The sequence below is a fragment of the Oncorhynchus nerka genome, linkage group LG24, assembly GCF_034236695.1.
Source record: "Oncorhynchus nerka isolate Pitt River linkage group LG24, Oner_Uvic_2.0, whole genome shotgun sequence".
Classification (NCBI taxonomy): Eukaryota; Metazoa; Chordata; class Actinopteri; order Salmoniformes; family Salmonidae; genus Oncorhynchus; species Oncorhynchus nerka.
In genome coordinates this window covers 17,005,868-17,030,143 of record NC_088419.1, presented here as the reverse complement: position 1 = coordinate 17,030,143, position 24,276 = coordinate 17,005,868, and the positions used below count along the sequence as shown (strand labels likewise).

Below are 24,276 nucleotides of genomic sequence, written 5' to 3'. Positions count from 1 at the left end.
AATAAACATTGTAGTTCCCATAACACCAAATAAGAACCGAACCCTTCAAAACCGATTCCAATCGTTGTCTGGTTGGTGTTAGTTTGCGAGATCACTGCTGAGCTCTTTCAGATGTTCCACTACAATAGTCAAGTTATCCTCACCCAGGATATGAATGTACAGCAATGGTCACCTGTAATTTTGGATAAGGCTAAATCAATTACAGGCATGGTTGACCACACCCTATTTCCCGGCACTCATCCTTCTGGCGTGTCTTCATGTTCTTCTTCAGATAGTGTTTCAGTGCGTCCTCCCAAATGGCACATGTTCACTGTCCTTTACAGTCTGTTATGTATTGTCCATTTCCTACCAGTACACCAGCAGCATGAAGGAAGTTGACAGGATCTCTCTCCATGCTCACTCTACGTGGACTCATGTCGCACAGCGTGAGAGAAAAAGACATGAGAGAAAAGGCAGTTGATGGCTTTGACTGGATGCTGTGTACAGGTTGCTGGCTCGGACTCAAGTCTCACGGTAGCAGTGGTGCAGGACCATACTGAATGCCATTGTCGCCATTGCTTCAGACGGTTGAGGTTCTGACTGTTCTTGGTCAAATTATATAACAATTTCATGTATCTAGATGGCATCTGTAGTCACCTTCGCCATAACCTCGAGAGGCTTGACCAGAACAGCAGTTTAGTTTAGGGCATTTCTGATTCAGAAAATCCAGACAAATTATTTACTGTGTGACAAATGATAACTACTAGCAATATTCTGAATACAAATGTCAAAGAGAATAAAAAAGAGAATACATTTTTTTCCCCAAATTGGCTTCTAGTCCCCTATCATCTTGGCGATCTCACTGCAAAGTTACAGGGTCAGGGAGTTAGAGGGCCAACCCTTAGGGAAATATCCCGACCATACAGCAGACCCAATCTGTTGAGATTTGTTATGGAAGCAAGACGACAACAAACAAACCACAGCAACACACTTCATATTAAACTAGAGGTGGGAAAAAGTTTTCGTCCTTTTGAAAAGGCAGACATGAGGATTTTTATTTTTTTATTTCACCTTTATTTAACCAGGTAGGCTAGTTGAGAACAAGTTCTCATTTACAACTGCGACCTGGCCAAGATAAAGCAAAGCAGTTCGACACACAACAACAGTTACACATGGAGTAAAACAAACATACAGTAGAATTTTTTTTTGAGCAGTGTATATATTTAAGGGAACACTAAAAAAACACATCCTAGATCTAAATTTATTTTTATTTTTATTTTACTAGGCAAGTCAGTTAAGAACAAATTCTTATTTTCAATGACGGCCTAGGAACAGTGGATTAACAGCCTGTTCAGGGGCAGAACGACAGATTTGTACCTTGTCAGCTCGGGGATTTGAACTTGCAACCTTTCGAATGAAATATTCTTTATTAAATACTTTTTTCTTTACATAGTTGAATGTGTTGACAACAAAATCACACAAATTATCAATGGAAATCAAATTTATCAACCCATGGAGGTCTGGATTTGGAGTCACACTCAAAATTAAAGTGGAAAACCACACTACAGGCTGATCCAACTTTGATGTAATGTCCTTAAAACAAGTCAAAATGAGGCTCCGTAGTGTGTGTGGCCTCCACGTGCCTGTATTACCTCCCTACAACGCCTGGGCATGCTCCCGATGAGGTGGCGGATGGTCTCCTGAGGGATCTCCTCCCAGACCTGGACTAAAGCATCCGACATCTCCTGGACAGTCTGTGGTGCAACGTGGCGTTGGTGGATGGAGCGAGACATGATGTCCCAGATGTGCTCAATTGGATTCAGGTCTGGGGAATGGGCGGGCCAGTCCATAGCATCAATGCCTTCCTCTTGCAGGAACTGCTGACACACTCCAGCCACATGAGGTCTAGCATTGTCTTGCATTAGGAGGAACCCAGGGCCAACCACACCAGCATATGGTCTCACAAGGGGTCTGAGGATCTCATCTCGGTACCTAATGGCAGTCAGGCTACCTCTGGCGAGCACATGGATGGCTGTGCAGCCCCCCAAAGAAATGCCACCCCACACCATGACTGACCCACCGCCAAACCGGTCATGCTGGAGGATGTTGCAGGCAGCAGAACGTTCTCCATGGCGTCTCCAGACTCTGTCACGTGCTCAGTGTGAACCTGCTTTAATCTGTGAAGAGCACAGGGAGCCAGTGGCTAATTTGCCAATCTTGGTGTTCTCTGGCAAATGCCAAACGTCCTGCACGGTGTTGGGCTGTAAGCACAACCCCCACCTGTGGACGTCGGGCCCTCATACCACCCTCATTGAGTCTGTTTCTGACCGTTTGAGCAGACACATGCACATTTGTGACCTGCTGGAGGTCATTTTGCTCCTCCTGCTCCTCCTTGCACAAAGGATGAGGTAGCGGTCCTGCTGCTGGGTTGTTGCCCTCCTTCGGCCTCCTCCACGTCTCCTGATGTACTGGTCTGTCTCCAGGTAGCGCCTCCATGCTCTGGACACTACGCTGACAGACACAGCAAACCTTCTTGCCACAGCTCGCATTGATGTGCCATCCTGGATAAGCTGCACTACCTGAGCCACTTGTGTGGGTTGTAGACTCCGTCTCATGCCTACCACTAGAGTGAACGCACCGCCCGCATTCAAAAGTGACCAAAACATCAGCCAGGAAGCATAGGAAGTGGTCTGTGGTCACCACCTGCAGAACCACTCGTTTATTGGGGGTGTCTTGCTAATTGCCTATTCCATTTGCACAACAGCATGTGAATTGTATTGTCAATCAGTGTTGCTTCCTAAGTGGACAGTTTGATTTCACAGAAGTGTGATTGACTTGGAGTTACATTGTGTTTAAGTGTTCCCTTTATTTTTTTGAGCAATAATATATATATACACTCACAAATATTGCTAAAAATTATAACCGATTTTTGCTTTGTCATCATGGGGTATTGTGTGTAGATTGATGGGGGGGGGAAATTAATCCATTTTTAGAGAAGGTTGTAATGTAACAAAATATGGAAAAAGTCAAAGGGTCTGAATACTTTCCGAATGCACTGTAGGTACTGGAACCGTGCTGGAAAGAAAATGTGACAATAAAATATCCAAGCCAGCACTGTATGGTTTGAGTCGGCAGAATACTGTGAAAATGGTAATAGTGGACTATACAGGATACAAGATACATTTAGCATCTCTTTTCCTTTCCAGATGTTTTACTTGTAGGAACCTTTTCCTGCTTCTGCGTTTCTTCCTCTGAGTTCTAGGCCAGGGTTACTGTGAAGCACTTTGTGATAACTGCTGATATAAAAGGACTTTAGAAATATATGTGATTGCTTGGACTCCTACACTTGGGAATTTTATCATATTTTTTTATCTCGTCTCACCAATAGGTACTGTTGCTCTGCTTGCTGATGATCACTGTCATCGTGGTCGTATTTGCCTTGAAGCAGCGCTGCGATGTTAAAGGTACGGTTTAGTTAACAATGAGCCATCTCTGTCTACGGACCTTTTTTGTGCTTGGCAGCTGTGCAAAACTGACCATTTGTAAACACAGAAACAAAACCCGCCATTGTCTTTATGAGCTCGCCCACTGAATAGACGCTTTTCAGTAAAAATAGAAATCCTGTTCTAGTCTAATTTAATGCATTGAATGTCCAGTTTAAATGGTTCAATATTTTATTTTGAGAAAAGGCAAAAAACAGCTACGGGTCAGCATTAACATCCATGTTAAGCACAGCATTCAATGTGTTTTCATCCATAACTAACCAATCATATGTACTTTTTCCTGCTTTTTGTAATCTGTCAAATGTTCCCAATTATTCTGAGGAATGTAAATAACATTCTGAGTAACGTATTTGACGTTCTGAGTAATATAAATGTAATTATGTGTAACAAGTCACATTCTGAATGACAAATGACATTCTGATTAGCGTAGTTGACATCCTGAGTAACACAATGACATATTTTCCTCATCCCCTGTAGTGACAAGCTGTAAAAACAGGTGTGTGACGGGCAGCAGGGACAAGTCTGCATCGTGCCACTGTGACCTGTCCTGTGAGAAAGAGGGAAACTGCTGTCTGGATTACACTGAGGTGTGCGTGGAGCCTGGTAAGTCCCTAGACTACCTCAAGTGTTACTGCAACACTACACTACCAGAGGTATGTAGAGCAGGAGAGAATGGGCCAGGTTACCCACCAGCTACCCACCATCTATTAACCCATAATGACAAAGGAAAAAACGGAAATATCGAATTTACATAAGTATTCAGACCTCAGTACTTTGTTGAAGCACCTTTGGCAGCAACTACAGCCTTGAGTCTTCTTCTGTATGACGCTACAAGCTCGACACACCTGTATTTGGGGAGTTTCTCCCATTCTTCTCTGCTGATCCTCTCAAGCTCTGTCAGGTTGGATGGGGAGTGTCGCTGCACAGCTATTTTCAGGTCTCTCCAGAGATGCTCGATTGGGTTCAAGCCCGGGCTCTGGCTGGGACACTGAAGGACGTTCAGAGACTTGTCCCGAAGCCACTCCTGCATTGTCTTGGCTGTGTGCTTAGGGTCGCTGTCCTGTTGGAAGGTGAACCTTCGCTCCCAGTCTGAGGTCCTGGACGCTCTGGAGCAGGTTTTTATCAAGGATCTCTCTCCAAATTGCTCCGTTCATCTTTCCCTCGATCTTGACTTGTCTCCCAGTCCCTGCCGCTGAAAAACATCCCCACAGCATGATGCTGCCACGACCATGCTTCACTGTAGGGATGGTGCCAGGTTTCCTCCAGATGCGATGCTTGGCATTCAGGCCAAAGAGTTCAATCTTGTTTTCATCAGGCCAGAGAATCTTGTTTCTCATGGTCTGAGAGTTCTTTAGGTGTATTTTGGCAAACTCCAAGTGGGCTGTCATGTGCCTTTTACTGAGAGAGGAGTGGCTTCTGTCGGCCAATCTTAAAAGCCTGATTGGCGGAGTGCTGCAATCAGGCCTTCTAGAAGGTTCTCCCATCTCCACAGTGGAACTGGAGCTCTGTCAGAGTGACCATCTGGTTCTTGGTCACCTCCCTGACCAAGGCCCTTCTCCCCCGATTGCTCAGTTTGGCCGGGCGGCCAGCTCAAGGAAGAGTCTTGTTGGTTCCAAACTTCTACAATTTAAGAATGATGGAAGCCACTGTGTTCTTAGGGACCTTCAATGCTACAGACATTTTTTGGTACCCTTCCCCAGATGTGTGCCTTGACAATCCTGTCTCAGAGCTCTACGGACAATTCCTTTGACCTCATGGCTTGATTTTTTTTCTCTTACATGCACTCTCAACTGTGGGACCTTACATAAACCGGTGTGTGCCTTTCCAAATCATGTCCAATCAATTAAATTTCCCACAGGTGGACTCCAATCAAGTTGTAGAAACATCAAGGATGATCAATTGAAACAGGATGCACCTGAGCTCAATTTCGAGTCTCATAGCAAAAGGTCTGAATACTTATGTAAATAAAGTATTTGTTTTTTATTTTTAATACATTTTTTTTTAATTCAAAAAATCTTTTCGCTTTGTCATTATAGGGTATTGTGTGTAGATTGTAAATGTAATCCATTTTAGAATAAGGCTGTAATGTAACAAAATGTGGAAAAAGTCAAAGGATCTGAATACTTTCCGTGTGTGTGTACATGCTTTTTTGTGTGTGCGTGCGTAAACTTAAAGATTAATGCTTTCTCCTGTACAGAATAAATTAACACTATTATAAAACATGTTTTTTTTTAGGTGAACTGGAATGTTCACTGCAGATGGCAGGCATGTGGACTCTGAGATAAGGCAGAGCATGACAGAACCCATGTGGTCAATCGTGTGCAACATCATCCCATATGAAACCCACAGTGCCAAGTCTTCCCTTTTAGGGTCCTTTCTGGTGTAACAGTACTGCTTCCAACACTCTCCTCACCTCGAACCAGGGACCCTCTGAACACATCGACAACTACCTCCCACAAAGCATCGTTACCTATCGCTCCACAAAAGCCGCAGCCCTTGCAGAGCAAGGGAAACAACTTCATCATGGTCTCAGAGCTAGTGATGTCAACACTAACTAGCTAGCCATTTCACACCGGTTACACTGGCCACTGTGGCCAGCGGTCCCCTAGCTTCCATGTGGTATTCTCGGCAGTGTGGTTTCCCCACACATGGTTTTATATTTTACATGACATTTTAGTCATTTAGCAGATGCTCTTATTCAGAGTGACTTACAGTAGTGAGCTCATACATTTTTCGTACTTGTCCTATGTGGAAATCGAACACACAAATGCCATGCGCTACCAACTGAGCCTCACAGGAACATGTTGGTTTTTCCCCTTGATTATTGTAACATGGATGCATGTCTCCTAAGACTAACTGAGCTTAGCATCCCCCTTTCAGTCCTTCCACTTGACCAGTAGGGAGGGAGGTAGAGAGACCATCGCGAGTTGAATCGGCACTTCTGGTTCAGTCTGTGAGGAGATGTTCTGTAGACTCACATGTCAGTATCTGCTGTTGCTAGCTAAACAGCAACACTTACAGTAAGCTGGCTCTTAGTTTAATATCTTTGCACCAAAGAAAACAAGTGATGTGTGAGTTGGCTGCTCAAGGGCTTATATGAAAGCCACACCACCAAAAGATATATACAATAGCCAGTTTGCGTAGAATGCATGCTAGCAAAGCCACTACACAACACAATGCTAAACAATACATTAATTGCACTATACCACTGCTACACCTGTTTGGCAGCTACTGACTTTAAAAAAACATAGCTGATGTGGCTGACTTGCTTAAACAAATGTGGTTTCTACTGACAATTGAGATGTACAAACTATGGCATAACACCGAACCCAAACCGGCTGCGCGCGTGCGATAACGTGCATAAGTTTATTTTGTCCGAATACACCAAACGCGATAACGACACGCATGTTAAAATATCAAAACAAACTCTGAACCAATGACATTAATTTGGGGACAGGTCGAAAAGCATTAAACATGTATGGCAATTTAGTTAGTTAGCTTGCACTTGCGAGCTAATTTGTCCTATTTAGCTAGCTTGCTGTTGCTAGCTAATTTGTCCTGGGATATAAACATTGAGTTGTTATTTTACCTGAAATGCACAAGGTCCTCTACTCTGACAATTAATCCACACATAAAACGGGCCAACCGAATAGTTTCTAGTCATCTCTCCTCCTTCCAGGCTTTTTTAATCGTTTAGCTTATATGGCGATTGGCATCTAAACTTTCATAGTTTTACTACGACAACCGGCAACAGTTCGTCTTTCATTCACCCACGTGGGTATAACCAATGAGGACATGGCACGTGGGTACCTGCTTCTATAAACCAATGAGGAGATGGTAGAGGCAGAACTGTCAGCGCTATCTACGTCAGAAATAGAAAGGAGTTCTATTTTAGCCCTTGGCATCGCAGACACTTGTTGGTGCGCTTGAGCAGTGTGGGTGCAATAATTGAATAACATAGATTTCTAAATATATTTTGCGATGCTCGCGCACGCGACGTGTCCGGTCTGGTCAGCATGTGCGGGGACGACAAGCGGATATGAGGCAAGCTGTAATTTTGATTAAGACATTAAGTGAACTAGGACAGACGTAGTCAATATAACTATTTGTACAGCACTTTTGAAATGTACAGCGACAGAATTCTGTCGGTGTACATTAGTGTTCTCTCTGTACACCAAGTCAGAACCGTAGGATAAATAAAGTGGGCATATAAGCAGACAATGAAAGCTCTTAAAATATTTGATGATTTCATTTCTCTAAAACAGGTTATAGGCTGTGTGCACCACCAAGTCAGAACAGTAGGCACATTTAAGAGGGGTAAATAGACCAAATTATTAGGGTGAGGCACAAGGGCTAAACAGCCTACTACACAACATACACTTAGTATTACTTTCTTAGCTACAGTATACATTTCTTAGCTACAGTATGCATATCTCCCAGGCATATTACATTATTTATGCAGCAGCATACATTACATGTTTGGACTCACCTTGTTGTGCTGTGCTCACTTGAACAGGAAGATGGCGCGGCAGTCCTTCGTGAGCAAATTTTGTAATCAAAGTCTGGCTCTAGAAAGAGGCCAGAGTTCCCGATGTTTACAATTTGTTGGATCAACGTATTTTCTCAGTCGTAGCTCATTTTACCTGAGTTCCCAGTTGTCTTGAACTCACTAAAGTCAGATTTTGCAGTTCCGAATTAAGTTATTTTGAGGACGGCACAAATCATGCTTCATTGACAGCATGGCCAATGTTTATAATTTTACACTAGGAAAAGCGAACCTTAATCTTAGACTTGGGACCACACAGCCACTCCACTGAATATCAGGCTAATGATTGCTTTACATTGCTTGCAGTTAGCCACTGATTCCTTCCAAACCACTCATTGTTGAATTTGTGATTTCCAACTTGTTATGTAATGTTTATGTCCAATGACTGATGAGCACCGATACGTTTTATCTAGAATTTCTCTTAATTATTTCTCTTCATATGACAAGGATTTGCCAGTAGATTGTCGACTTGATTCATGATGATGACTGCTAGCTAAGATTTTGAAAGTATAATGTTGACATGATCAGTCCAATCAAAGCTACTGTAGTGATTTGACGTCATTTTATCTGTGGCCAATGACCTTTAGCCATCTTGGATGGGCACTTCTAATGTAACTCTATGGAAGCACCCAAAGGGCTAGAATTTTAGAGCTCTACCTTTAGACTTGGTGGTGACGTAGTGTCCCCATGAGTGACAGAACACTGAGTCAATCATGGCATAACGCTCCAAATTTTCTGCTGGCTTGCCACACCACCACAGAAAGCACTGAGCTAGGCCGAAACGCCTGCAGTTTGGAGCTGCCTTTCTCAAGAAAACAAAAAAGACACCATGTTTGTATGCTGCTTTATTAACTCAATGATATATATATATATTTTGTTTGCAAACTGATATGTGACACGTATTAATGCAAGAATAACATGCAAAACACAAGCCTGTTTGTTGCTAATAATTTGGGCTCAAAACAGGTAGTTCTCTGTCTGTTCTAATGGGTAATACTCACTTGCTTTACTGTAGTGTTTTGTGAGAAGCAGACAGCGGTAGGAGAGATGACAGATTCTTCAAATGCTGCTCTCTGAGTTTGTCCTTAAGTTGCTCTCCTACAAACAAACACGCTCACACACACGTACTCGCTCTCTTCCTCTCTTTTTCCTCCTCTCTCTCTCGCGCTCTCCCATCTCTGTCCTTCTCTCTCTCACATTCTCCCTATTTTTCTGTCATAAAATCTGTTTCTCTCTCTCCCTCATACCTAAATATTTTCCTGTCATAAACTCTCTCTCTCTCTCTCTCCTCTCAGGTCAGCGTTGGACCTGTTCCAGATTCCGCTGTGGTGAGGAGAGGTTGGCCAATGGCCTGTGCTCCTGCTCTGATGACTGTGTGAAAGCAGGGGACTGCTGTGCAAATTACTACAGCTCCTGCAAAGGTAAAACCATAGACTAAACTGTCCCTGCATGGATTGCAGTCCCAAACAACATACATTTTTGCAACAGACCTTGGTCAAATACATTTATCATATAGATTCAAATATTTTAGATATGGTTGTTTTAAGGCTATATCAAGTGCACCTCAAATACTTTCAAGTATTTTTCCCAGGTCTGTTACGTAAAGGCCTATACTCAGACAGTTTACAGTTGGTTGTTGACCGTTAGTGGGTGGTTGGTTGTTTAGAGTGGGTGGTTGGTTGTTTAGAGTGGGTGGTTGTTCACAGTTGGTTGTTGACGGTTGGTAGAGTTGTATTCCAAAGGAAAGTAAGGCTCACCAGATATTAGGACATTGTGTCAAGGGATTTTAGGATTTAACACATTTGCAGCTGAATATAAACTGAATTCCACCTTTGATTGTAAAATCAACTTCTTTCTATAGTTCCAATGCACTCATTCCCACAGATAGACTTGTGTGTGTTGATTTCTGATTGATGTTGGTCTCTCTCTTTTCTAGCTCCTCCAGTGTGGTGGAATGAATTCCACAACATAAGGCCCTCTCAATCTTTCACTATCCCTGACCATCTTATAAGTGCTTAGACCAGTGTTTCTCAACCTTATTTGTACCAGGGACCAGCAAGCTAGGGCCTTCCTATTTGGACACCCACTTACACTAGCACTTCTAGAACTGAATAAATGAGTGTCAGAGAATTGAGGTTGAGAAACACTGGCTTAGACTATACAGGATCTCATATCTACATTTTAGAGCTGTTTTAGAGTCATCCAGTTGGCTTCATACTTATCACTCTTAACTACCCTAATAAAGCTTTAACTCATGGTCATTTCAGCTAGTATTCACCATTACTTGGATTGCTTTAGCCTAAGTGATCCAAGCACAATGTTCACTTCATACATTTAAAAAAATATATATATTAGATGTGGTTAGATGTGGTTTAAGTGTAATGTGATTTTAGTCTAGTAGATAGATGTACTGTCGATGTGTTTGGTAGTTCGCCACAAATGAGTGACGATAGTATGGTTGATTTTATAATACTTTCCAGTGGGAGTGAAGTCTTGGATAGAAGAGGAGTGTGAGGACATTCAAACACCACAATGTCCTGCCAGGTAAGTCATTTTCCACAACTACAGTACTTTCTCTGTGAGAAACACTTTCATACACCACAGTCTGAAGATAGTATCTACTGTTGAATTTGGAGGTCCCACTGTGCTTTAAGGCACAGCACAGTCCTTGATTTAAACTGCTTGATAGTGTATACACACAATGTGCTGTTGTTACTTAGTCACACTACAATCTGTGTGGACTACAGACAAAAACAGAGCACATTATGACGCAAATGCATTGTGTACAAGTTGAGGCCATTTGCTCTACTTGTGAGACTAAAACAGGATTAACACAAATGTTATTCCTGGCTTTTATGATGGAGAAGTTGGAGTGAAGATGTTCAGTGTCTATATGGAAACGTAGCTAACGGGGCTGTGTATTGAGTGTGTGTGTGGCATGTTGTGCGATAAGGGTGGGACCACAGACTTGTTGGACTATGGAAAAGTTAACAGCTGGTTGTCTTGAAGCCATTTTTAGTCTGAAAGACCTTCCCAAAGGTCTAATTAACGTTGTTTTTCTTTTGAATGTTTTTTCTTCTTCTTAATGACTGACGTCACTCATTCTTGTCTTTTCTCTTTTGGGGAAGGGGAGGATTTCTATTGGCTATAACTTCAAATTAGGGTTTATTTTATGAGTTGTTAGCCTTTACAGGAAAACACAAATCTCCTCTGGTGCGGCCCTCTGTCATGATGAATAGATAAGTTTAAAATGCCTATTACTGAACCACAGAGAGCCTTAAATAACTTTAACATACATCACTTACCTCTGTTATCCCTCATGTTGGAGAAAAGAGAGGGAGAGCGGAAGAAGGAGTAAAAAGGAAGGAGAGAGAAAAAAGCAACTGTTGTGTTCGACTGAAATCTGTCTTTACCCTGCATTGCATTTCAGTTGAAAAGGGGAAGGGGAAAGTTTTTAAAATGGGAACATTTTTAAGCCACAGGCCTTAGAAACATCTGACTCATCTTGGATGCAGCCATCCAGCCCCAGACTTCTTCCTGCCCTTCCCCTCCTCTCTGTGTGGGCTGAATCCATCCTGCCTATCCGTCTCATCTAGTCAGCTCATGTCAGTTCCCCACAGTCAAAGGGCTTGCTTTGTGTTCCTCCACACAAACCCACAGCACAACTACTGTAACGGTGGAACTGTACCATCCACACTGTGCCAGACTCAGACAGTTTTAGATTCATGCTTTCCAGGAAAAATGTATGTTCTGTTTTAACCTCAATACAGCTCATTCTCTGTTTGTATCCCCAGTTTTTCCAAACCCCCACTGATCCTGGTGTCTATGGATGGCTTCCGGGCAGGTTATTTAAAGGCCTATGGCAGTCTTCTTCCAGTCATCAGCAAATTACGTAAGCACACCATTGTTTTCTGGTGCTTAGGGCAACATTTGGCATGAAACATTCTAAAGAAGTTATCTGGTTGAAATTTGGTTTCTGGTTGAAACGACATCAGATTACAATCTAGTAAAGACGTCGTGGAGGAAATTATCCTGTTTCAGGAAACTATTGTTTATTTGGCCACTTATGTCCGCACCATCGCAAAAGACGTCAGTCTGACATCTTTTAAAACCACTATTTTTCGTCTCCATCTATTTCAGGCAACTGTGGCACTTCTACCTCATACATGAGACCTGTCTACCCCACCAAGACCTTCCCCAACCATTACACCATTGTGACTGTAAGTGTTGATGCTCGTCTTAGTTGCTCTAATATGGAACCAGTCAGGCATCTGTTAATCTGCAGAATTGTATACACAACTGGCCTATTTGTTTATTTGAAAATGGAATTCACTTAAAATAAAGATGACTCTTTTTAAAATCACCTTATCCATCAAATTGTCACTTATGACTAATGATAACAAATTACCTCCTGTTGTGGCTGGATGGCTAGGACATGCTGCACCTCAGGAGAAACTGTGTTGGTGTGCAACCGTAGGCGGTGATTTCAGATCTACTGGACTAACCCACACCTTCCATTTAGCCTCCAGAATTCTTTCAACACAGTGGGTGGCTCCAGTGGGTTTAACCGGTGGGGCTCCAGTGGGTTTAACCGGTGGGGCTCCAGTGGGTTTAACCGGTGGGGCTCCAGTGGGTTTAACCGGTGGGGCTCCAGTGGGTTTAACCGGTGGGGCTCCAGTGGGTTTAACCGGTGGGGCTCCAGTGGGTTTAACCGGTGGGGCTCCAGTGGGTTTAACCGGTGGGGCTCCAGTGGGTTTAACCGGTGGGGCTCCAGTGGGTTTAACCGGTGGGGCTCCAGTGGGTTTAACCGGTGGGGCTCCAGTGGGTCTCTGTGATGAAGTGGTTTAGATGTAAAGTTACAGATGATATGTCCACTTAGTCGGGCAGCTGTCAAAGCACTGGTGTGTGTTACTCCCACAGGGCCTCACTGGTGTGTGTTACTCCCACAGGGCCTCTATCCAGAGTCCCATGGGATCGTTGACAACAAGATGTATGACGTGACCCGCAACGCCTCCTTCAGTTTGAAAGTTCCCGAAAAATTCAATGCCAAATGGTACCAAGGAGAACCAGTGAGTGGATGCATTGGAATACACAACAGTGCAAATACTGCACCTTCATTCAATGTTAGTTTACTGCTAGAACTTATTGGTTTGAGGATAATATGGCCCTAGTGTTAGGAGAAATGTAACTTGACTGGTAGCAAAACAGGTTCTCCGTTTCAGGCTAACGTTCCACTCCTTGTGTCATGTTAAGAATGACAAGGAGTGTAATGATAACTCAAACAGACTGGTACCCAGGCTAGAAGAGTGGCGCTTGGGAAGACCTAAGGGGCCCTGTTGTTGTTAGAACAAGTCACAGATGGCACTTTAAGATTTCCTCCTGAAACATTTAGCTGGAAAAATGCATGAGGAATAATAACATGAATGTTGTTGAGGAAATTCATTTGAACTGTGTTTACTAAAACAACCCTAACTATGAGACATAATGACATTACAGAACAATGTTTACTAAAACAAGAGTTCCATAGGGCGTCGCACAGCGTCGTCCGGGTTAGGGGAGGGTTTGGCCTGGGGGCTTTACTTGGCTCATCGCGCTCTAGAGACTCCTTGTGGCTGGCCGGGTGCCTGCAGGTTGACTCCGGTCGTCAGTTGAACGGTGTTTCCTCCGACACATTGGTGCAGCAGGCTTCCGGGTTAAGCAGGCGGGTGTTAAGGAACGCGGTTTGGCGGGTCATGTTTGGGAGGACACATGATTCGACCTTCACCTCTCCCGAGCCCGTTAGGGAGTTAGGGTTAACCCATTGGGAGGGAATTGTAATGTGGCTCATATCGTGAGGAGCTGAGGATCATTACACTGGGCCCTCCAAACGGGAAGGCACGTCCCTGTGCATCAACTTTCTTTCAAGCCTCTTCACACGTCCGCCAGGCTTTCTGGTGGCCTCACGGCGGCCATCCCACTTCTGAAACCAATTTGGGGGGGGTAGCCCCAGCTGCGACTCAGACCTGGGTCCAACGACTGTCAAGCCAACACCTTAACCATTACACCAAGAGGTCTGAACCTCTTGATGAGGTTTCTAGGTGTTAATGTCGCTACATTACCCCCTTCCTTCGGGAGAGCGTGCCCCTCGCATGTACATGCCTCTCCAATAGCCTAACAGGCACCATCTCACTTCTGACAACCAATGTAGCGAACGGAGGGAGCAGGAAGCAAACCTGGGTGGCTGGAGTGAAAGGCAAACAGCGTATAGGGTCAGTTTTGATGAATTTATTGAGCTATTAGGGTAACTCTTTCTAGTGGTCTGTGGTTGTTTTGATGATCAGAGCACCTCCACTGTCTGTCTCTCTCTCTCTAGGTTTGGTTCACTGCCATGGACAATAACCTGAAGTCAGCCACGTTCTTCTGGCCGGGCTCTGATGTGGCATTCAATGGAAGATTACCTGACTTCTATAAGAAGTATGACAAGTAAGAGACATGTGTAATGGTCTTTCTTATCCATGTTTGTTTGTCATAATAAAGAGGAGTAGGTAATTATCCGATAGTGAATACCCCATCTTTTTGTTTTGTAGGATATAAAGTATGAATGTGTTATTTGGAGGTGACCAGCGTTTGCTGTAGTGTACTGTAGCAGTGTGTAAGCTATCCATAGTGATGCCTTCTAAAGTAAGAATTAAAGCAGTATCTTTGTTTTAGGAGCATCTCATTTGAGGAGAGAATCTCAACCATATTTCAATGGCTGAACTTGCCTCAAGGGGAAAGGTATGGTAATATGCTTCTTACCTTTAAATGAGCATCATTTTGAAGGACAGTCCAAACACTGTCGTCATCTCTTTCATTTGATCGGACCTCACTATGTAATCAGAGTCCTTTCATTTTGTTTTCATGTAGGCCAGATTTTTACACTCTGTACATGGAGGAACCAGACTCTGCCGGCCACCGATACGGACCAATGAGCAGCCAGGTCAGATCCATCTCTATTCATTCAACCCACCAATCAGGTGGGGGGTAATTTATAACCAATCAAAGCAGGCCCAGCAAAGGCCACAAAGTAGTCAGGCAGAACTCCTGGGCCTTGTATAACATGTGGGGTTATGAATTACTATATAATGTATTTGCAGGTGATTGAGGCCCTGCTGAATGTGGACAGATTGTTAGGACTTCTAATGGACGGCTTGAAACAGAAGAACCTTCACCGCTGTGTCAACCTGGTGCTTCTGTCTGACCACGGTGAGCAGCATGTTGCCACAACACACAGCCGGATTGTCCTGTACACACAGTGGTCTCTGCGATCAACCGAGGAATCAGTAGCCTTGTTTTCTACACAGCATTCAGATGAAACAGTAGATTGGAAAGTGACTTGTTGTTTTAGCTCCTACTGGAGCAAAGGGCCTCGAGGGGAAATGTACAGTACAAGAGAAACAATGTTTCTCAGAGATAAGCACTAAGAAAGTCAATGTGAAAGCAGGGGAGGCGGAGGTAACCCATTTAGTGTTTTTTGGCAAATGAAAAAAGACAAGTGGTTTACTTTATGGGTCTGCTGTAAATCATAAGGTGATGCGATAGTGAGCATCCACTACTACTCAACATGAAAGAGGAGTTGGTCTAGGGGGGAAAAGGGATGAAAATAAAAAGAGGAAGTATCTGATTTTCCTACATCCCTAAATATTAGTGACTCCTCAAAGAAAAAGAGCTCATATCGAGTCAGTATCTGGCAGCTAAATGATGGCTAACGTCCCTTAGCTGTTGTATAACGGCTGCATAGCTCCTGCCTAACCTCCCTTAGCTGTTTTATAATGGCTGCATAGCTCCTGCCTAACCTCCCTTAGCTGTTGTATAACGGCTGCATAGCTCCGGGCTAACCTCCCTTAGCTGTTGTATAACGGCTGCATAGCTCCGGGCTAACCTCCCTTAGCTGTTGTATAACGGCTGCATAGCTCCGGGCTAACCTCCCTTAGCTGTTGTATAACGGCTGCATAGCTCTGGCCTAACCTCCCTTAGCTGTTGTATAACGGCTGCATAGCTCCGGGCTAACGTTGTATAACGCTGCATAAAGCCTGGCTAACGTTGTATAATGGCTGCATAGCTCCTGCCTAACCTCCCTTAGCTGTTGTATAACGGCTGCATAGCTCTGGCCTAACCTCCCTTAGCTGTTGTATAACGGCTGCATAGCTCCGGGCTAACGTTGTATAACGCTGCATAAAGCCTGGCTAACGTTGTATAATGGCTGCATAGCTCCTGCCTAACCTCCCTTAGCTGTTGTATAACGGCTGCATAGCTCCGGGCTAACGTTGTATAACGCTGCATAACGCCTGGCTAACGTTGTATAACGGCTGCATAGCTCCGGGCTAACCTCCCTTAGCTGTTGTATAACTGCTGCATAGCTCCGGGCTAACGTTGTATAACGGCTGCATAGCTCCGGGCTAACCTCCCTTTGCTGTTGTATAACGGCTGCATAGCTCCGGGCTAACGTTGTATAACGCTGCATAACGCCTGGCTAACGTTGTATAATGGCTGCATAGCTCCTGCCTAACCTCCCTTAGCTGTTGTATAACGGCTGCATAGTTCCGGGCTAACGTTGTATAACGGCTGCATAGCTCCGGGCTAACGTTGTATAACGCTGCATAACGCCTGGCTAACGTTGTATAATGGCTGCATAGCTCCTGCCTAACCTCCCTTAGCTGTTGTATAACTGCTGCATAGCTCCGGGTTAACGTTGTATAACTGCTGCATAGCTCCGGGCTAACCTCCCTTTGCTGTTGTATAACGGCTGCATAGCTCCGGGCTAACGTTGTATAACTGCTGCATAGCTCCGGGCTAACGTTGTATAACGCTGCATAACGCCTGGCTAACGTTGTATAACGGCTGCATAGCTCCGGGCTAACCTCCCTTAGCTGTTGTATAACTGCTGCATAGCTCCGGGCTAACGTTGTATAACGGCTGCATAGCTCCGGGCTAACCTCCCTTTGCTGTTGTATAACGGCTGCATAGCTCCGGGCTAACGTTGTATAACGCTGCATAACGCCTGGCTAACGTTGTATAATGGCTGCATAGCTCCTGCCTAACCTCCCTTAGCTGTTGTATAACGGCTGCATAGCTCCGGGCTAACGTTGTATAACGGCTGCATAGCTCCGGGCTAACGTTGTATAACGCTGCATAACGCCTGGCTAACGTTGTATAATGGCTGCATAGCTCCTGCCTAACCTCCCTTAGCTGTTGTATAACTGCTGCATAGCTCCGGGTTAACGTTGTATAACTGCTGCATAGCTCCGGGCTAACCTCCCTTTGCTGTTGTATAACGGCTGCATAGCTCCGGGCTAACGTTGTATAACTGCTGCATAGCTCCGGGCTAACGTTGTATAACTGCTGCATAGCTCCGGGCTAACGTTGTATAACGGCTGCATAGCTCCGGGCTAACATTGTATAACGGCTGCATAGCGCCTGGCTAACGTTGTATAACGGCTGCATAACGCCAGGCTAACGTTATATAACGCTGCATAACGCCTGGCTAACGTTGTATTACGCTGCATAGCTCCGGGCTAACGTTGTATAACGGCTGCATAGCGCCGGGCTAACGTTGTATAACGCTGCATAACGCCTGGCTAACGTTATATAACGCTGCATAACGCCTGGCTAACGTTGTATAACTGCTGCATAGCTCCGGGCTAACGTTGTATAACTGCTGCATAGCTCCGGGCTAACGTTGTATAACGGCTGCATAGCTCCGGGCTAACGTTGTATAACGCTGCATAACGCCTGGCTAACGTTATATAACGCTGCATAACGCCTGGCTAACGTTATATAACGCTGCATAACGCCTGGCTAACGTTGTATTACGCTGCATAGCTCCGGGCTAACGTTGTATAACGGCTGCATAGCTCCGGGCTAACGTTGTATAACGCTGCATAGCGCCTGGCTAACGTTATATAACAGCTGCATAGCTCCTGCCTTAACACACAATCCACTATCAAACTCAATCATTAAGTTATTGTCTACAGATTTTATTGTACAAGTAGCAATTCAGAAATAAAACATAACAATTAACAATGTAGCCATAGTGTATATTACCACAACATATTGTTTTGTTTAAATGTTATAGTTCCTCTATTGAGTAACTTTTCAATTGTCTTCCAGCCTCTGGCCTGTACTCTGGGGTCTGCCATTGTGGGGGCATTTGAATGCTTACTGTCAGCCACACGTACTGTTTGTTTTGGCTGAGACAATGGATGGTTCCAAAATGGCTCCCTATTCCCTATTTAGTTCAATACTTTGGACCAGGTCCCATAAGGCTGGTTCAGAAGTAGTGCACTATATAAGAAATAGGGTTCCATTAGGGACGCTACCCTAGCACCTGTTGTGGGGGAATCACATGGCAGAGCGAAAACTTTTGTAAAACAAGATCAGATTGAATGCTGAAACAGCTGTGAAAGATTTAGCAAAACGAGGATGAGGGAGCCAGGGAGGTTTACAGAGGAGAGGTCTGTAAAGAAGAGATGCTCGCAACATCTGCATAGCATTTGACATGTGTCTAGTCTTGTAATTATGTCATTATGCGTGTAAAGGATTAACGAAATGAAATGAATTTGGTGGCACCGACCGATGGCTGCTCAACTGGCCTTGTAATAAGCTCCACGTTGCAGGGTTGTAATTTTGATGTCAGGTTTTTATAATAACAAATGTCATATGGGAATCTTTTTTTATTTAGCCTATAACAATCATTGCATTGCTCTTGGGTTATTTTTTTGTCAATGTTATTGATGTGATTGTTTTGATTGATTGGGAAATGGAGGATATAATCCTAGTAACAATAATCTGTTTATAATTTCAAGTTAACAGTTTGTTCAGTAAAAAAAAAAACTATTCTCTGAAATCTGGTACAGATTAGACCACTTAATTATGGTGCTGTTGAAGTCTTATACTGTCTTTTCTCATTCTCCATTTCTCTGCTCTAACTTCTCCTATTGCTCTGACTGCCCAGTTGCCAGGAACAACAATACAAAACAATGGCAATTGTTTTTTAAATGATGTGTGTGTGTGTATGTGTGTGTGTGTGTGCGTGTGTGTGTTTACTGTAATTGCAGGAATGGAGGAAGCTTCCTGCAAAAAGGCTGCATTTGTAAGCTCGTACCAGGACAACATTGACGACTTCACTGTCATCCAAGGCCCCGCTGCGCGAATCCGACCCAAGAACCTCCCAGAAGACTTCTTCTCCTGTGTGTAACTGTTGATGATGTCAACGTGTCACTTCCAGCTGTTTTCCTCCCTCTTCCTGGCCTTATGTTGAAACACCATTCAGTGTTACAGCTGGTCCCAATTCCCTCCTTCCCCCTTAGATTTTTGTCAGATTTAGTCATGTGTAAGCATTAAATTAAGGTAGAAGCTTCACCACTTCACTGGGGCAGCAGGTAGCCTAGTGGTTAGAGTGAGCTGGCAACTGAAGGGTTGCTCCTATCAAATCCTAGATGCCATTGCCTACCATTATGCCGTTGAGCAAGGCACTTAACCCCCCACAACAACGGCTTTCCGGGTGTGGCAGCCCCCCGCACATCTCCAAAAACCTGTATATATATATGTGTATGTGTGTCTTTCGCAGGGGCTGGGTTAAAGTATTCGGTTGGACTATGTGTACAATTGACTAAAGTGATTTTAATCTTAATCGCACTGTACCTATGCAGACCATCCAGATCTGCAAACATAACGGGAGGGATACAGCATTTGGGGGGAAGGGGCCAAGCGGTTGAGGGCCAAGCGGTTGAGGGCCAAGGGAAGAGGGCCAAGGGGAAGAGGGCCAAGGGGAAGAGGGCCAAGGGGAAGAGGGCCAAGCGGTTGGGTCCAAAGGGTCAAGAGTGATTTGGGAAGGTCATGACCCTTGAGTTACCAACTATGTCTGTTTTTATTCCCCCAGTCGACTATGAAGGCCTGGTGAAGAATCTGTCGGTATGTCAAGTATTTATGCCCAGTTGACTTCTGTGTTAATAAGATGAATTGAAAAATGATTTGCTTGCCTTAGCTTATGTCAAACATGCCTCTCCCTCTGTCCCTTCATTGACTCTCTGCTCTTCTCTTGCTGTGTGTTTTGAAGTGCAGGAGTCCTGACCAGCCCATGAGGCCCTACCTCAAAGAGCACCTTCCCAAACGGATGCACTTTGCTAACAACGTGCGCATTGAGAAGGCCCATCTCTACATGAAGCCTGGCTGGCAAGCAGCTCTGTATGTCATAACATAACTCTCGTTTGCTTTTTTTTTTCATAACACATTTTGTGTTTTTACATCTTTATTCATACAGATGTGGGATCTTAATTTGAACATGAGTAAAATAATCCTGCGAATGGGAAATTAGCTTTGATAGGCTATAGTTTAGTTGTTAGATCTACTGAGAGAAAGATCATTCTGGGTTTTCAATGAAGGTATGTAAATCACAAGGCTCATTCTCTGCGACATCTGTAGGAACCGTATACAGTATGAACCATAACCCTAAATGTAATTTCTTTGAAAACGCAACACTTTGTTTTATCACATAACCTAAGCTGCACTCTTGGCTTTACTCTGGCATTAAGCCAAAGTATCTGTTGTGGAATAACCTAAGTAAATAAGTACCGTTTTAAATATTTAATAGTTAGCCTACTCATCACGGTTCACTCCTTTTTCAAGTCATCAGTTCCAGGCAAAACTAAATCCACACCGGTTAGAACTACACATTATCCATTGACATTCACTTTAAACGTTGTGCCTACATGCACTTGTCCCTATATGCATTTCTCCCTACATGCACTTTGAAAGCAGTTACAGGTACTTGCAAAAGGTGATCCCACTTTATATTTATACGGAAAAGTACAAAAATGTATGCACTCACTACTGTGGGTCGCTCTGGATAAGAGCGTCTGCTAAATGATTCAAAAGTAAAAGTTTAACTCTCGTTATGTTTGTCTGTTGCAATGAGACATTATTCGACAAGACGACTCACTAGCCCTAACTTGACCGCTGAAATTCTCAACAGCTGCCACATATGAAAAGTGATAGTTGGTCTCCGGTTAACAGAAAGCCTATTAACATACCAACAGACATTTTGTTTTGCCCATGTTTGGGCATGTTTTTTACGGATGTCTTTAATGGGTGCTGAAAGCTGTTCCTTGTTGTTATGGTTGCCACAGTTGAGGATGTGAGCTATTATTAGTTGGGCTGGTTTATACAGCTGTTCAATTGAAAACCCCTCCATTTTAGTGTTGTATAAATATATATAAAATACAGAACTCCGTGTCATGTCATTAGTAAAGATTGAAAAAAGTAAGGGGCCTAGACACCTGCCCTGAGGAATTCCTGATTCTACCTGGATTATTTTGGAGAGACTTCCATTAAAGAACACCCTCTGTGTTCTGTTGGTGTGATGTTTTTTCTAGGAATGGAATAATGTTTTTTCATCTCTGTTCATCCACAGACAACCTAAGGAAGTCAAGTACTGCACTGGTGGATTCCACGGCTCGGATAACGTCTTCAAAAACATGCAGGTCAGGGAAGGGTGAGAGGGATGATGCTGTACTTCCGTTGATACTCTGTGGTATTACAGTATGGACACGTGGTTATGTACACATCCAGGGAAACCCATCCGAACATACTGTCTCTAACTAAAAAACAGCTAACGCTAATAGCTACATTACACTTGAATCACATGGAGATTAGCTAAAAAACACAACTCATTTTTTATTTTGATGTGAAGTTCTATGATGAAAGCACTACAGAGAGGTAGCCTGAGTCCCAGATCTGATTGTGCCATCTCCTACAGATATAGCATCTTAATTTGATCACCCTTTTGTTGCTGATTTGTCACATGCGCCGACTACAGCAGGTGTAGGTAGACCTTACCGTGAAATGCTTACTTACAAGCCCTTAACCAACAATGCAGTTCAAGAAAGAGTTTAGTTTATATAGTAAATATGTTTTTATAAAAAATAAAAAAATCTAATCAAAAGTAACAAAAAAATGACATAACAATAACGAGTCAATGTGCGGGGGTACAGGTTAGTCGAGGTATTTTGTACATGTAGGTAGGGGTAAAGTGACCATGCATAGATAATAAACAGCGAGTAGCAGCATTGTAAAAACAAAGTGGGTGTCAATGTAAATAGGTCGGGTGGCCTTTGGATTAATTGTTCAGCAGGCTTATGGCTTGGGGGTAGAAGCTGTTAAGGATCAAGACTTGGTGCTCCGGTACTGCTTGCCGTGCGAAAGCATAGAGTACAGTCTGACTTGGGTTACTGGAGTCTTTGACCATTTTTTGGATCTTACTAGGTGACACCACCTAGTATATAGGTTCTGGGTGGTAGGAAAAGCAAACTTAGTGTGTTTGAGTTTTTAAAAGGCTTCTAACGTTTGTAATTTTTTTTTTTTTGTGGTATCCAATTGTTAGGAGCTACTATCTTGTCTCATCGCTACAACTCCCGTACGGGCTCGGGAGAGACGAAGGTCGAAAGTCATGGGTCCTCTGATACACAACCCAACCAAGCCGCACTGCTTCTTAACACAGCGCACATCCAACCCGGAAGCCAGCCGCACCAATGTGTCGGAGAAAACACCATGCACCTGGCAACCTTGGTTAGCGCGCACTGCGCCCGGCCCACCACGGGAGTCGCTGGTTCGCGATGAGACAAGGATATCCCTACCGGCCAAACCCTCCCTAACTCGGATGACGCTAGGCCAATTGTGCGTCGCCCCACGAACCTCCCGGTCGCGGCCAATTACGACAGAGCCTGGGCGCCAACCCAGAGTCTCTGGTGGCACAGCAGAGACTGGTGCCCTTAACCACTGCGCCACCCGGGAGGCCCTACGTTTGTAATTTTCACTTAAACATTTCAGACTTGATTTGCAGAAAAATGTATCAACCCCTACAAAAAGTCCATTATAATCCACATTTCCTGTAGCTGCAGGATTATTTTCCTGCTGTAGCAAACTGGCTCAAATTAAGATCCTACACCTGTATGGCCATTCTCAGGCCAAATGTCCCAAACAGATCTGGGAGCAGGCCACTCCAAAGGAGCCCCAGTTTGTTAAATCATGCCTGACATTCTTTAGGTTAAATCAAGCTGTGTCCTCCGAGAGAGTCAAGTCTCTCCCAAAGTAAACCCACTGCAACACCATCACCTATAACAGTACAATGTCCTCCCATTTGGAGTTGTTGTTTTCTCATGTACATTTTTACTAGGTTTTACTAGATTTCTCCCCGTCTCCATGTTAGTCTTTATGTGTATGTTTCCGGCCTTAGAAAAGCTCTCCCAAAATAAGCCTGCTGAAATACCATCCCCTATAACAGTATGCTTTGTTCCCATTTGTGTTGTGTTTTCTCATGGCTATGTTTACTATAGTTTACTAGACGTCTCTCTGGCATCTCCCTGTTAGTCTTTATGTTTATAATAGGTCTGTGTATCTTTCTAGACGTGGTCACACCTGGAATGTGTTGCTATAATTATCCCTGCGACTTTACTCGCTAACCTAAATAAAACGGGTGCATGAGTCAAATGAAAGTCTGCTGAAAATATCTTCTGTGTGTCTTGCTGCAGACCGGAAGAAAAGCAGACATAGCTAGCAAGTAGCAACATCACCTATTTAATTTAGTAGCCACCCACGTTTTAAAGGGGCAATCAGCAGTTACTACATACATTTTTGGACTTAATTATGTGCCCATTGACTCATGAAGAATACAAGTTAAGAATGCCTCATCAACTATCATACCCCATCAGAACCCAAAATATACTGTAAGTTTGTTTTACTTAAATGTTTGTAAACTAAGTAAATGTGACCAAACACTATACAGCCGCAACATGGTTAAAACTATCATTTTGATTTCATGGATGGTTAGTCCTTGCATCAATAGCTCTGAATTTGAGAGTGGTCGATTTCTCCAGCCCCATTTCTCAGCTTTTTACTTAAACAAGGCTGGGAGTCCCCTTGTTATTGTTTCTACTGCTGATTGCCGCTTTAAGGCTCATCTTACGATTATTTCAAAATGTTAATTGCTTTTCAACCCACCTTTTTGGAAGGTCATTTAAGTACTTAAACTCCCACACGGTTTACTTTTAGCTATTCTGATGTTTACACATGGTCTATTTGTGGTTTTGACTCCTTCGTAGGTGTAGGGAAATTTTAACTAAATGAGATGGTGAAATGTTGGTTACTTTGTTCTTCTCTCCATATCTAACATGTCTACTCCACTGTCATGAATAGCGTGTCTCTATCTATTCATGTGTCAGTTATTCTTGTGAA

The 24,276-nt window shown here is 43.7% G+C and overlaps 1 protein-coding gene across 4 annotated transcripts in view; it reads left to right on the top strand.

The window, feature by feature from the left end:
- The window catches only part of enpp1 (ectonucleotide pyrophosphatase/phosphodiesterase 1), a 43,118-nt gene that overhangs the window by 9,885 nt on the left and 8,957 nt on the right, over positions 1–24,276 (top strand). For 2 of the 4 annotated variants that reach the window (XM_029631016.2, XM_029631017.2), the window contains exons 2-16: positions 3,368–3,443; positions 3,960–4,085; positions 9,324–9,449; positions 10,509–10,572; positions 11,823–11,920; positions 12,169–12,248; positions 12,978–13,097; positions 14,381–14,490; positions 14,719–14,784; positions 14,914–14,986; positions 15,144–15,252; positions 19,104–19,235; positions 19,928–19,959; positions 20,105–20,232; positions 21,458–21,527. In XM_029631016.2, coding sequence (XP_029486876.1) covers positions 3,368–3,443; positions 3,960–4,085; positions 9,324–9,449; positions 10,509–10,572; positions 11,823–11,920; positions 12,169–12,248; positions 12,978–13,097; positions 14,381–14,490; positions 14,719–14,784; positions 14,914–14,986; positions 15,144–15,252; positions 19,104–19,235; positions 19,928–19,959; positions 20,105–20,232; positions 21,458–21,527 — 1,410 coding nt within the window. Of the gene's footprint in view, positions 1–3,367; positions 3,444–3,959; positions 4,086–9,323; positions 9,450–10,508; positions 10,573–11,822; positions 11,921–12,168; positions 12,249–12,948; positions 13,098–14,380; positions 14,491–14,718; positions 14,785–14,913; positions 14,987–15,143; positions 15,253–19,103; positions 19,236–19,927; positions 19,960–20,104; positions 20,233–21,457; positions 21,528–24,276 lie in introns of those variants that run through there. The other 2 variants (XM_065008669.1, XM_065008670.1) reach the window with 2 other exon arrangements.